The sequence below is a fragment of the Eurosta solidaginis genome, chromosome 1 (genome assembly GCF_040869045.1).
Source record: "Eurosta solidaginis isolate ZX-2024a chromosome 1, ASM4086904v1, whole genome shotgun sequence".
Classification (NCBI taxonomy): domain Eukaryota; kingdom Metazoa; phylum Arthropoda; class Insecta; order Diptera; family Tephritidae; genus Eurosta; species Eurosta solidaginis.
The window spans coordinates 163570505-163585511 of record NC_090319.1 but is presented as its reverse complement, the minus strand read 5'-3'; the positions used below and the strand labels follow the sequence as shown (position 1 = coordinate 163585511).

Below are 15007 nucleotides of genomic sequence, written 5' to 3'. Positions count from 1 at the left end.
GACCCTGTATGTATGTCTACTATCTAACTTATGACCTCTCTAAAAGGCGAGCTTTTCCTAGATGAAACAGGTTAAACTTATATTTATATTTCTAAAAAAAAATAATAATGGATATTAACGATTTAGTTTTCCTTACTTTCTACTCCACATATATGCTATCGACTAAATATAGGAGATTTAGTTTTCCTTACCTTGACTATTTCTATTAAACAAAACTTTTGCGTTGTAATTAAAGCGTATAGAATAGGATGATGGTTACAGTCATCATTGGCTGAAAATTGACATTTTTCTTAAACCAATGGGTACAGTGGATGCAAATATCTTTCGTATCTTTTCTTATACCATTTTTCGTATTTTCCCGTAATATTTTTATTAGATCTTATGTATATCATGCGATTTCTAGGTGGCTTTCCTAGATGGGATCGTTATGATATTTATGAAGAATTTCTTTTTATTTTGTCGACTTTTGTCACATGCACCACTTCTGGGGTTGATACAATTATTAGATCTTTGAGAACTTGGGTACCTATTTTATATTATTCAAATTTGCCTACTCTAGTATTCCATTCATTAGCAATCAATTTGTCCTTAAGGGCAACTGTGTTTTATTTTACAAGTCCTAGATTGCCGGCATTTTTCAGCCTGATTAAGTATTATCCTAAGTCAATCTTTTCCTAGACAATCTTGTTGCTTGTGTTTATTATGCTACAAATTTCCTATCCTTTTGGATGAATACCAACACGACATGTCTAATTGCAAATTTATTAATTTATTTATTAAGCGTTTTATTTATAATAAGGTTCTCTTTGTGACTTTATCTTCATTTCTACTGTTATTACTTACTTACTTACTTAATTGGCGCTTAACCGTCTAAAAAGGTTATGGCCGTCCAACAAGGCGCGCCAGTCGCTCCTTCGCTCCGCCAACCGGCGCCAATTGGTCACACCAAGGGAGTTTAAATCGTTTTCCACCTGGTCCTTCCAACGGAGTGGGGGCCGCCCTCTACCTCTGCTTCCATAGGCGGGTTCCGATAGAAACACTTTCTTGGCCGGAGCATCATCTTCCATTCGCATAACATGGCCGCTGCGTTTCAATTCGCTGGACTATGTTGATGTCTGCGTATAGCTCGTACAGGTCAACATTAAATCTTCTTCGGTACTCGCCATCGCCAACGCGTAGAGGTCCAAAAAATCTTTCGAAGAACTTTTCTCTAGAACACTCCCAAAGCCGTTTCATCTACTGTTGTCATGGTCCATGCTTCTGCCCCATATAGCAGGACGGGTACGATAAGTGACTTGTAGAGTATGATTTTCGTTCGCCGAGAGAGGACTTTACTTTTCAATTGCCTACCCAGTCCAAAGTAGCATTTATTGGCAAGGTTGATTCTTCGCTGGATTTCAGTGCTGATGTTGTTGCTAGTGTTGATGCTGGTTCCCAAATAAACGAAGTCTTTTACTATTTCAAAATTATGGCTGCCAACAGTAGCGTGGTTGCCAAGGCGCATATGCGCTGACTCTTTGCTCGATGACAGCAGGTACTTCGTTTTGTCCTCATTCACCATCAAACCCATCTTTACCGCTTCTTTTTCCAGTTTGGAGTAATCAAAACTAACAGCGCGGGTGTTTAGGCCGATGATATCAATGTCATCAGCATATGCCAGTAATTGCACGCTTTTATAGTATATTGTACCAGTGCGGTTAAGTTCTGCAGCTATTTTAATTTTCTCCAGCATCAAATTAAAGAAATCGCACGATAGGGGGTCACCCTGTCTGAAACCTCGTCTATTTTCGAACGGATCGGAGAGGTCCTTCCCAATTCTGACTGAGCTGATGGTGTTGCTCAACGTCATTTTGCACAGCCGTATAAGTTTTGCGGGGAAACCAAATTCAGACATAGCGGCATATAGGCAGCTCCTTTTCGTGCTGTCGAAGGCGGCTTTAAAGTCGACGAAGAGGTTATGTGTGTCGATTCTCTTTTCACGGTTTTTTTCCAAGATTTGGCGCATTGTGAAAATCTGGTCGATTGTAGATTTACCAGGTCTGAAGCCGCACTGATAAGGTCCAATCAGCCGGTTCACGGTGGGCTTCAATCTTTCGCACAATACACTTGAAAGGACCTTATATGCGGTATTAAGAAGGCTGATTCCACGATAGTTGGTGCATTTTGCAGTATCCCCCTTCTTGTGGACTGGGTAAAGAACACTTAGATTCCAACCGTCGGGCATGCTTTTGTCCGCCCATATTTTGCTAAGAAGCTGCTGCATGCGCTTTACCAACTCCTCGCCGCCGAACTTGAATAGCTCCGCAGGCAATCCATCAGCGCACACGGCCTTGTTGTTTTTCAATCTGGTTATTGCTATTCTAACTTCGTCATAATCGGGCGGGGGGACATATATTCCATCATTGTCGATTGCGGGATCGGGTTCTTCATCTCTGCGCGGTGAATTGCTGCCTTCATTTAGGAGAGCAGAGAAGTATTCCCTCCATAATCTAAGCACTCTCTGGACATCAGTTACAAGGTCGCCGTTTTCATTCCTACAGGAGTTTGCCCCGGTCTTAAAACCTTCCGTCTGTCGCCGTATTTTTTGGTAGAATTTTCGGGCGTTATTCTTGGTGGCTAGCAGTTCAAGCTCCTCGCACTCACGCCTTTCTGCTTCTGCTTTTTTCTTCCTGAAAAGGCGTCTCGCTTTCCTTTTCAACTCACTAGCGTTCATACACTCCTCTTGTCCGTTATTACTGGTGCCAAAAAAATTGTTTTTCTCTTGTGGTATCTTTTGGTGTATTGCATGTTTCCACTGACATTCAGCTATGTACTCTTTGAAGCATTAATTTTGATATAAATATCAAATTCGTTACTTTTATAATGGGGATGTGATTAGAGGAATATTAAGTACATGCATTTTTAAAGGATTGCCCATCAAAACTTTTCCAAAGATGTCATGAGCATCCGAAAAGTTTACTCAAATTTTTGGATTGCTATCGAACTTAGACCGTGCTGATAAAGCTTGTCTCAAGAAAATATTCTGTTAATTGAAGCATTTTGAGTGTTTTTTTTGGAAATGGGTTTTTAATAGTAAGGTAATAAGGTATTTGTTTTAAAAAAAAACAAAGGACGAAGAATATGAAAAAGGACTAATTTAGGCCTAATAAAATTATTGATTGTTTTTCGTATAATTTTATTTTACAACTTTCTTGTTTGTAAAAAATTTTTCTGTTTAAAAATATTTTTTTTTTTTCAAAATATCATAATTTATTTTTTCTTACTTAACAAACTTTACAGAATATTGGCATTCGTAAATTTATTTCTCTACTATTTTTATTTTTATTTCATTTTCTATGCCACTTTGGGCTTCATATTTTTTTCTTCATATTCATTGATCTGTCTAAGTTCTATTAGTTAAAAAAAATGTTTACAAAATTTTATTTAAATGAATTTTTTTCTTTGTTACTTAACTGTTTTTCTTCTTCTTCCATTAATGTACTACAACGCAAAAATACTGCGTCAAATCCTTTTTGATTATTGATTTCGTTCATTGAAAAAGTTAGAGCGAGAAGAAAAAAAATTCTTAATTTTATTAGCAAAAATAAATTTTTTGCCCGTAAACTGGCAGCCGTTAGGTTGCCAAATGCTTTTAAAATAAACTGCTTAAATAATTAAGTACATAATCTGCTAACTCCTTTTGTCTTCTTGATATGTGTCTGCAGCCCAAGGTCCATTCCACCTCTCTATGCCTTACGCTTCAATTCCATGTGTTCATATATTTGCTTAACACGAATAATAGTCTGTGGAAAGTTTATTTTAAATTATGTTCGTTGGGATCATCACCTCGCAGCTTAACATGCATCCAATACAGAGAATTACTTGCATAGGCAAGTTGGTTATCCAGTTTAATTGTTTCCTTGTCGGTAATTTTTCGAGATCCTTTAGACATATCGCCGTACTAATTTTTATATTTTGTCCTGCTTCAAGTTTTGTAGGATCCTTTTCAAAAATTTTTAAGGATTTTTAGAGGAAGTCTGCCTTTATTTCAAGCAGCAGACGAGGGAAGCTGCCTATATAATTCAGCAGTTCTAAGGATGATAAAGAGGCTGCCTGTTTATTTTCAGCAGTATGGCAGGATCGCCATGTAATGTTTGGAGCGTCCTGCTAAAGATGTTTAGCAGACTGCATTGTAAGCAACAGTTTGCCTAAGCAGAACTGGCAGGATCGCCATGTAATATTTGGGATAATGAGAATAACGTAATTTAGGTTGCAGTGCCCATTTAGCGGCACCTGATAGAATTTACTGCCATTGAAGCGGCAGCAGATTGAATTAACTTCTTTATTCAAAAGTTGTTTTCTTTATACAAAATTTCTATGAGCTAAAATACTTACTTACACTAATACTTACAAACTAAGCATAACACACTTATATATCCAATTCAATTCCCTGGGAACTGCATTCTAAGCATAAATAAAATTAGCTGTGGAATCTGCAACGCAAGCATAAATGAATCATGTTAATAATTTGTCTACAGGTAAAGGCTTGTCGCGAGCAAGCTCCAAACAGTAGCATACCAAGGTTCAGGTTACCACCGTGCACGGTGTACAAAATATATGTTTGTACAAATGAATGAATGTGTCAATTGAATCTCAGGCCGTACCAAAGCGAGTCAAAATATATGTATGTACAAATGTATTAATATGTATGTAAGAGTCAATGTATTTTAAGACATTCCAAAACGGGTCGAAATATATGTTTGTACTAATAAAAGAATAACTTAATGAGTGAATGCTACACCACTAAGAAAATTACCTGATTTTTGGCAATTTTTTTTTTCCATCCGACCTTTGCATTCGTAGGTTCCAATAAACTGCAACGTAAAATATTTTTCTTCCGCGAACTTGCTCATTTTACGTTCTTACAAAACTAACACATTAATGCTTGTCAAACACGTTGGCCACGATCAAAAAGACTAGCTGTCAAGCGAAAAAAATCTAAAAATTTAGATTTTCATCAACGCGAAGCCGACAACAAGTTCGTGTGAGCACTACTACCGCCGCTCGTTCCGATTGCTATGGGAACCACCCGTCGCTTTGGTTACCAGCAGCATTTTTTGTGCCGTTGCCAGCCAGCATAACGTCTTTGTGCATGATGAGTACATTCCACGTATTTTTATGGAAAACGGCAGATCGAGCGACACTGGCAACATCTAACATTAAAAATTGGTCAACTTCCAACTTTTGGTGCAAGCAAAGCATTTGAAGAAGAAGTCGACTTTTGCCTTGGCTAAGGCCCGAGGACGAAATACGGCAACGAAGGCAGCATGCCCACGAAAGATATAAAGACTATGTACTAGCTATACAGAACTTGATGAGACATGCCGGATACAGCAACGAGCAGCGCCTCAAAAGAATCTTCCTCAATAGCCACCCCGATTATTTACTCTATATTCGCCGAAGGCATTTCAACACCCTAGGAGAACCCATCTCCCTCGCCGAGGAATACGAGGGTATCCACGAAGGTTACCGACGGATATCAGACGGATCACGTCGCGAAGTAACGAGGCAAGTCGTTGGTGACAAAACTACAGGTTCATCGCCGTAGTTGGCACGATCATCCCACCAGCAGCCACCGAATGTACAGCGCCACTCACCACCAGAGACTCGGGTTTCCGATCCGAACAGCGTATATAGAACGTGTGGCCAAGGAGGACACTATGCAAGGAGATGTCGTAACCCACGGGAAATTTTTTGTTGGGAGTGGGGTCGGAACCATATACGCACAATTGAAAGCTGCCGTCGACGTCAGGGGAAAGGATGAAGGGTTTCACAAAAAAAAAAGGGGCGGTGAGCCCACTGTACCCAGCGCCGAATCAGCAGTAGTCATGTACCAGGAACACGGTCGCCTTTATGCCCTAGCTCAGCTTGGGCAGTATCATCGGAGGCAGTTATCAACACAGGGGTCTCAAGGAGTTTCGTTTCAGCCACCCTAGCGAATCACGTGGTGAGTTCTAGAAACGGCGAGAGGTTAAGGGTGGCCATCGAAATAACATTGGCCAACGGAGTTAGCACTACAATCTTCGACGCAGTAAGGACAGAGGTACGCCTCGGAGACTCATCACTTCACACAGTCCTACATGTGAAGCTCGGGGTAATTGACGACATCATGCTTGGCCTAGACACGTTAGGTAGCATAGGAGCAGCGATATCATGTGGAGGAGGCCACCTCGTGCTAACCAGACCCCTTGCTCAGCATACATCGCCTCATGGAACCACGTCAGAGACCATTCAGAGTATAACACCACCGAGTACGACAGGTACGAATCATTTATCGAATTAACAACGACATACCCAGCAATAAACACAATGGTATAGAAGGCGAGGCGGATCGCATCCGAGAATTCTTGGCAGGAGAACTCCGAAAGTTCGAGGCCATGAGCGGAATGACGACGGAGCCACAATACAAGTGGTGGCACAAGTGTGTCGGCGAAGCACGCACCAACCCGGAGAAATACGCCATCTATACAATACAGGATGCAAAATTATACCGCCATATTCCCTGCCGGTAACATGACGAAGAAGCGGTACAATGGAAATTGTGTGTGCCCACACCACTCAGACAGCGAGTATTAGAGGAAAATCATGACATACCAAGCGCGGGACACATAGGTATCCGCCGGACAGTAACACGAATCGCCAACCGATAGTATTGGCCCGTGTTGTATATCTTAATGATTCACTCCTTCTGACATACTTTAGCACAATTCACAGGTCAGTCAACTGACACCCAACTGAAAAATCATATTTCATTTGAATGCACTTTTTATGCATACAAAGCATTGAACCCCGTTGTTGAATATGTAAGTATGTATGTAAATGCATTCAGCCAACTATTTTATTATTGGCGACATTTTATGCAAGTATGTATGTACACATTCACTACACAATATACTTATGTACATACCATACTTTTACCTAGCTCATAAGTATTAACGTAAATATGTAGACTAGTGCATAGGAAATAATTAGAAATAATTTTGTGTATAAATAGAAAAGCTTTATCGAATAAAGAATCAATTAATGTTTTGAACTCCAATCATCGACAATTTTATTTCACCATACAACACCCGGTATGTTCCGTGACATCAGCCGGTATGTACGTCAATGCGAATTTTGCCAGAAATACAAGGAAACACAACAAAAGCCAGCCGGAATGATGCGCTCACAGGTAGCCCAGGAACCATTTGCCACGGTATACGTCGACTTCGTGTGAGGACCATATATATACCATTAATTTGGCCCCCACAAAACCACCGCCCCACAACACACGATCAGTAACACAGACAACGCAACACAAATAAAACTCTAGAGGAGAACACGATCAGCAATATAACCAACGCAACACGAAACACAAACAAGTCTCTGAAACATCACTATCCCAAAAAGTTGCCGCAATACTCCACAGCAACACCGTAACCATGGCAACGCAATGAACAAAGCTAGCAACATCAAGAGCACAGGCTATAAAAAGCGCCACACACAAGACAGCAGGAGCTCTGTATGCGGTTGTTGTTGCGAGCTACTACTGAAGCGTTCTGGAAGGCATATCGGTTTGACCATTGCAAGCCAATGCGTTTCATAGGAGAAAGTCGTGAGCTGAGAATTGTGGGTAAGCTGGTTTTGACCGCTCTACAACCACTCTCACTCCTTCGTAAGCAAACGTCAAACGTGTCTGCACCGAGGCTAACGGACCTGACCTAACGGGACGCAAAGTGCGATCGTCACCTGAGCAGCAATTGAAGGGCATCTGAAAGGCTATCGGTTTTAACCATCGTCTGATAGTGCGTTTCATAGGAGAAAGCCGTGGGCTGAGGATTTTGGGTAAGCTGGTTTTGACCGCTCTACAACGCCTTAGACCACGCTCGCTCCCCGCTAAGCGAAGGCCCACAACGTCACGAGTCCGCGCACCACCGCCGTAAGTTTCGGCAGAAATAGCCTACGCACGCATGCGACGTTGGCCGCAGCAAAGTTACGCAAGCATACGATGTTGGCCGCAGCAGAGTTACGCAAACATACGACGTTGGCCACAGCAAAGTCATGCAAATATACGACGTTGGCCGCAGCAGAGTTACGCAAACATACGACGTTGGCCACAGCAAAGTCACGCAAGTATACGACGTTGGCTGCAGCAGAATTGCGCAAACATACGACGTTGGCCACAGCAGAGTCACGCAAGCATACGACGTTGGCCGCGGCAAAGTTACGCAAACATACGAAGTCAGCCACACCAGAGTTTCACTTACGCAGAAGCACTGACATAAGCCGCAGCAGAGGCAGCGCGGTCGCTAACCGTAGTAGGAACACGCCGACACAAGGCGTTACAGAGATATATTAACGCTACATATGCAAGGACCAGATAGGCGCCCTAACGGAACGCTCCTAACGGGACACGAGGGACCGTTGGTCCACCACTAATCATATAGCAAGCATACAAATTAAGTGAAGAATACGCCCATTTGTTTTACATTTTATATTATAGTTTAAGGAGTTAATCAATAAAGTGAATTATTACATGAAAACGATTTGCAAGGTGCCCCGAAATACAAATTTATTGTAAACGAACCTTGAACGTATGCAACTGTTCACTTAGCGTACTTCCGTACCAATCAATAAAGTGAATTATTACATGAAAACGATTTGTAAGGTGCCCCGAAATACAAATTTATTGTAAACGAACCTTGGACGTCTGTAACTGTTCACCTAGCGTACCTCTCGCACCACGTAGCGCGCTAAATTGCACCTTCAGCTGCGTCATGACCACAATTGCGTTACTTGCCTGTTTTACACCTGCACCCACTTGCTTTAGCATTGGCGTCTGTATTGTTTCATCTTATTCCTGTAATTTGGTGACACATTTGGCATTTGTGACCCTTTTTACGATAACTTTTACACAACTGACCTATTCTGAGAACTGTCACTACTAGAGTTTCACGACAAACAAGTTAATTGAATTCACGACTTTTAACGAACCCCCTTAGTCGTGTTTATAGCTGGGGTATAACTCAGCGAATGGGTTCGCCTATACAACAAAAGATGTTAGTTAAATGTAATAAAAAATGATGATTTATTTAAATCCTTCTGAAAATCTATATTCATATGTATATACGTATGTGATTATAATATGTTTAATCACCGAGTGTTTTACAGACCTCGGTGGTATGCCTGGTGATTATACGTAATCCGTGAGCGTTTTACACAACTGACCGGATCCTTAGTAAAATACGTAGTCGTCGAACGTTTTACAAGACTCGGCGGTATACCTATCATAAACAGCTGAAGTTTGACACCACCAGCTGCTCCGTAGTGGATGTTCAACACAGCCCACTATATACCTCACTCTACGACTTCTAAGCCAAGAGTGCCTTGTTCTTGAATTTCCGCTCCTTTTATATGATTTTTGAGTCGGCTTCCATTGATTTACAATAAAAGTTGTTAAAACTAACCTAAGCATCCTAAACGTATATTTGTACGCATGTGTGTTCGCTATCGTTTGACAATTCCATTTCTCCTTGTTCGCTTATACGTAAGTATGTATTATTGTGCATAATTATGTGAGTTCTTACACTCTGCGATAAAAGTTTTCATCTCCTATGTATAATTTAATATGTATTATCATTATATATGTTTTAAAATGTAGGTATGATTGTACACAGTATATTTAATTCCAAATGTATGTATATATATGTATAAGTAAATTCATTTCATTCCATATATATATAAATTATTATAATTCAGTTTATAATTTTAATATGAAATTGTATTATTTACAATGAAAAATCTAAATTTTTGGAGGCCCGAAAGCCTGTAATTTTGGTGTCTTCACCGACTGTCCAATTTTAAATTTACATAAAAATGATATCAAAGGCAAACCTAAACTTAAAAGAATATTTCAGTACAAAATAGTGAGAGGAAAAATATAGAGAGATATGAGTAGAAATACAGCCCAATTCTAAACAAAAATTCCGTGCGAGTTTTTTCCCTTATCCCATTCCTCGTATTCTAAATAAAAATTCCTTGTGAGTTTTTTCACTTCTCCCTTTCCTCCTATTTTAAACAATGTTCGAAAAAGCGGAAACGGGTTATGGGAGAAAAGTAGGTATTATGAATGTGAGGGAGAGGGAGATTTTTCTGCCATTTCATAGGAGTTTTTTCGCTTGTTAAATTAAAGGGAATGCATCGAAAGAACACTTATTTGTACAAATTTGTGCTAAAATATTTATTTACATTCTACCACAATATTCTCACTGTTAATACAATAACAACAACAACCACAATATTCTTTATTTTAAGTCGAAAAGTATATCATAAGCAACGGAAGAGCTGTTCGTATATTTGATGCAGCCATCCAGAAATTGCGCAAGGATTTTTTAAGGAGGCTTAAATAGATTATGGCATATGAACTTGCTTTGCAGAATGAATGCAGGCAACTCCGGCGGATTTGTGTTATCCCGCCGGTCTTCTTCTTATGCTCCTCTGTTGATGTTGTGGCACCAATTCATTACTCATTTCAGTGAATACCACATGAAATGCAATAATGTGCATTGTTTATACCTTATTTCTTAATTTCAAACAAATTCGCAACAATAATTTAACTCTTAAATTTTTTAAACAAAATAAGACATGCGCAACGAAATTTCAATTGACAAAACAGCTGACTTCGAAAAATCGAAATTCCTATTCCCCAATTACTCTTCTCCCTAGGAGAAAAGAATTGGAGGAATTTTTCCGCGGGAATAAAAAAATCCGCGAGAACAAAATTCCGCGAGAATATTTAGAATTGGTCTGATAATATAATAGTACGGAGAAAATAGCATTAATTTACAATTTCGGTTATACCTTGTAAATCTCTGCAAAGCCTTTTATCCCGGGAGCGGGATTTGAACCCGCACTCCTACGATGGTTGAAGTGTTACAAACGCATTCAGCCACGACATGCCTTAGTTGTTGTAAACCTTATCCCAATTGCCTTCTTTGCATATTTTCTTTATTCATAGTCCATACTTCGTATGGCATAATATGGTAAAGTTGTGCGTTGGTAAGGCGGTTTTCAAAGAAACTTGGTGTTGCTGCTTTGTTCTATTTATAGAACTACAACGAATTAACCAATGTTGTCTATTTGTATGAGTTTTTATTACTTTAAATGTATGACAACATTTATTTGAAGCAATTTTTAATATATAATTAATTTAATAATTTGTGAAAAATTTAAACAACGTGACATCAGGACGGACAAGGCGGCAGCTATTTCGACACTTCAACCATCGTAGGAGTGCGGGTTCAAATCCTACTCCCGTGAGAAAAGGCTTTGAAGAGATTTACAAGGTTTGTAAATAGGAAATAAATTAAGTTGAACTTGAAGCATTTTTGACAAAAGGATAACTTTTTCAGTTACAACCTTTTTAAGCGCTCTCCTAAGATACGACTTTATTAACAACTTCGCCCAGATAAGGCCTTATTAACCAAACGTGTTAAATATAATTATTATTAATATTATATAGATTTGGCTTATGTTGGAACATAATAGCCGTGTTTTTAAACGATTTTATTTAGCTTGACTTGACAGGCCGTTGTAAACGAATTTTGTAATTTTAACTTAAGTTACTTCCCGATAAGCTACAAGCTTTAAACTTGGAATATAGGTCAGAACCCGATAACAATGCAATAAGAAGAAAAAAAAACTCCATCAGGAGGCGCATGGATCGAAATATTTCAAAAAATCGTATTTGGGGTCCGATTTGGTTCATATTTGGAACATATAATACATAAATGAATAGAAAGCGCCCTATGAAAAAAAATCGCCACAAGGTGGCACAGTTATTGAGATATTTAAAAAAAATTTATATGTCTCCGAGTAGGCTTATAATTGGATAACATATTACATATATGAATAAAAATCGACATATGAAAAAAGTCGCCGCCAGGTGGCGCAAGGTTCGTGATATTAAAAAAAATCGTATTTGTGATCCGATCTGGCTCATATTTGGAACACATACTACATACAGAAATAGAAATCGATTTATGGCATATATTTGGAACAAATATTACATACAGTTCGGTAGAAAGTGACATCAAAATACTTGGGAGTTCGAGGAGGGGCAAGCATGCGTGGCGCTGAGTCGAGTAAAGTCTTTGGAATGATTATGTATTGAGGACTTAGATTGTAACAGATTGTCAGGACGGAGCCCTTGTTATAATGATTCGCTAAATGAATTAAATAGAATGAGAAATAATAGGCAATTAAATAGACTAAAATTTTTAAATAAAATAATTAAAACATAATAATTTTATGTTAAACGGTTTTATTGAAAACAATACTTACATTAAGTAATAATAATACAAAAGCTAGAAAATAATTAGGTGGATCCTAGGTACTAGTCATCACACTCCACATCAATCTAGGACGTTGATCAGACAGTTAAATAAAACACAGTTAATATATATCATTTACCCTCTTACTTTCATCAAATGCATAATATTTTAAATGAGAGTTTGTATGGAGAAATGCTTTGCATCTCAAATTTTAAGTTCAAATCACGCATTTCATTATTAAATGTTGTATTATTCCTGTTTAATAATGTTACAAGGTCAGGTAAGGTTACCAATTTGAAATTAAGGTCTTTTAGGCCCGGTTTTTCAAAGCGTGTTTAAACTCCAGTTTAGTTTTCTATAGTTTAACCCTACCACTTTGGCCGCTTAAACTGAGATGAGCAGCAAAATTGAATGTTATCGAACAAAGTGGCAAGGTAAGACTCTAGTCAACTTAAACTGGAGTTTAAGCCCTCTCTGAAAAAACCCGTCGTTATTGTTGTTATAATATTAGAAATTAAGGTCATTTAGTCGTTTAATCGTGTACTAACTTCTTCTTGGATAACAAACGCTTTTCATAAGGTGAGAAATTTCCCTTTATGCGAAGAAACTAACATCTCTAGCCGATTATTTTTGCTATGTCTTTTTACGGTATCAATATCAAATTTTTTATTAAGTTTTTCTCTCTCTTCGGGAATTCGGCTTAATAATTTGAAGGCCGAGTTAGAAGAATTGTAAGCAATTCTTACTTTTTGCTTTAAGATATATCCGATGGGTTCTTTGTATAACCTACCCCTTTTAGCAGAGTGAAAGGACCTTGTAGACATTTCTAATATTTTTTCTTGAAACGGTGTTAATTCAATTTCGAATTAAGTGAGACCTTCCAGTTGAGCATATTTCGAATTGGCTCTCTAACGTTACTAAATTTTAATGATTTTATCCTACTCATCTAATAACTTCGGTTTGTTATAAAATCTTCTCTTAATTTTGACAAACTATTACGTGTGAAATGTAACCTTCCCTCTAAATTTTTGAGTTTTTCTCAACGACCCATTTTAACAGTTATTTGCTTTTTTGAGTCGAAAAAGTCCGGGTCAAAAAATTTTCTCAGGTGAAAGTTTATGGGATCCTGAGGATATCCATAGCATTTTCATGACAAATCATGCATCCTTTTTAGTTTTTGGAAAAGTAAAATCCGGAATTTTATTTTATACGTCCGAGTATATAAGTTATAGGTAGGACCTGACTTTTATTCTGTCCTTAAAAAAGAAAAATCCGGATTTATCTTCTAATTTCTTTCAGACTAAAAAAATTAAAAGTCTGAAAATAATTTTTTCTGAAGGACTTTTATTATAAAAGGTATAACAGTTTGGATCCCTAGCTTTTCTCTATAGCTGAGGAGTTTTCTGAGCTACCTTTCAACGGTTCAGAAAACAAAAAACCGCGCGCAAAAGGGTATTGCATGAGGCTTGGTTAGTATATCTTACCTGTATATATGAGAATAGTCCTGGAAAGCACTTTTATTTCCTTTTAACTGATCACTTACAGTATTTTTTGCAATTTCGAAGATATTTACTTTATTTCCTTCTTTGAAGCCAACAATTTTTTCTTTCAAAGACTCCCGCCAGTCATGCATGCGACCCGATACACCTTGGTAATCATGCAATTTCTCCATACCAATTGTTGAATATTTAATTGGTACGCAGACTTCACAATCAGTTATGTATGTTTGTTCAATTGTAGTGATTTAAAACACTTTTATAAATTTGTTACACCACCTACTTTAATATCATTTCAACAGCATTTCAACTAGTATTTTCCAGTCATTTTGTAAATCAAAAGGTTCTCGTGAAAATTTGATATCCAATAAACGACCCAGCCATCGCCAATTTCTGTGTTATTCGCTCCAACATATTTGTATATGCATGAGTACCCACCAAAAAATGTACACCTTATATACGGTTTATTTCGTTTGTTAGAATCCATGAGGTCTGAAATCTATAAGGAGTATAAGGCATAAAATCATGGAGGTGAAATAAAGTTGCAGTACAAATAAAAAATTCTGCTTCAATATTGCAATAGTTTTTCACTTCCATTAGTTAGATTATGTTACGATTTGATATGTCTGTAAAAGCAAAACTTGCAAAAAATAATGCAAATAATATTGGAAATGCATTATTATTATATCAAAAACGTTACAGTGTGTAGAATTTCACAGAATTTGTCTGAAATTAAAGTAAAGTAATAGCATTTAGTCTATTTAATTTGCATTCCATTCTAATAATGATTGAGATTTAAAAAAATCATACGCACTAATTAAAACTAATTTGCAATAATTTTATGTTTAACTGTAACCACCGCTTCTCCTATCAGGAAAAATTCGTTAAAAAAACTCAAAAGTTTCTGAAATCCTTTTAGTTGTCGCTTCATTAATCTCGTTATTTCGGAAACATTCCCGAAAAAACCATTTTGTCATCGTGATTCGAAATTTTGTCTTTGTATGATATAAGACCAGTTTTTTCATTAATTGTGTAGACCTGCCTTGACTTTCTATCTCCTATGCCAGTGGTGAGAGGGTCGCGAGCTAAAAATTGTCCTCCACCAACTTTTTTTGTTTCAATTAAAATATTTTTTATCATAAATGGGAAAAAATAACATAT

The 15007-nt window shown here is 37.8% G+C and overlaps 1 protein-coding gene across 2 annotated transcripts in view; it reads right to left on the bottom strand.

The window, feature by feature from the left end:
- Nucleotides 1-14236, bottom strand: part of LOC137239429 (proton-associated sugar transporter A-like) — a 672302-nt gene extending 658066 nt beyond the window's left edge. For both annotated transcript variants that reach the window (XM_067764733.1, XM_067764741.1), the window contains exon 1: nucleotides 13835-14236. In XM_067764733.1, the coding sequence (XP_067620834.1) occupies nucleotides 13835-14022 (188 nt within the window). In that variant the 5' untranslated portion in view covers nucleotides 14023-14236. The remainder of the gene's footprint in view (nucleotides 1-13834) is intronic.
- Between the last annotated feature and the right edge of the window lie 771 nt (nucleotides 14237-15007).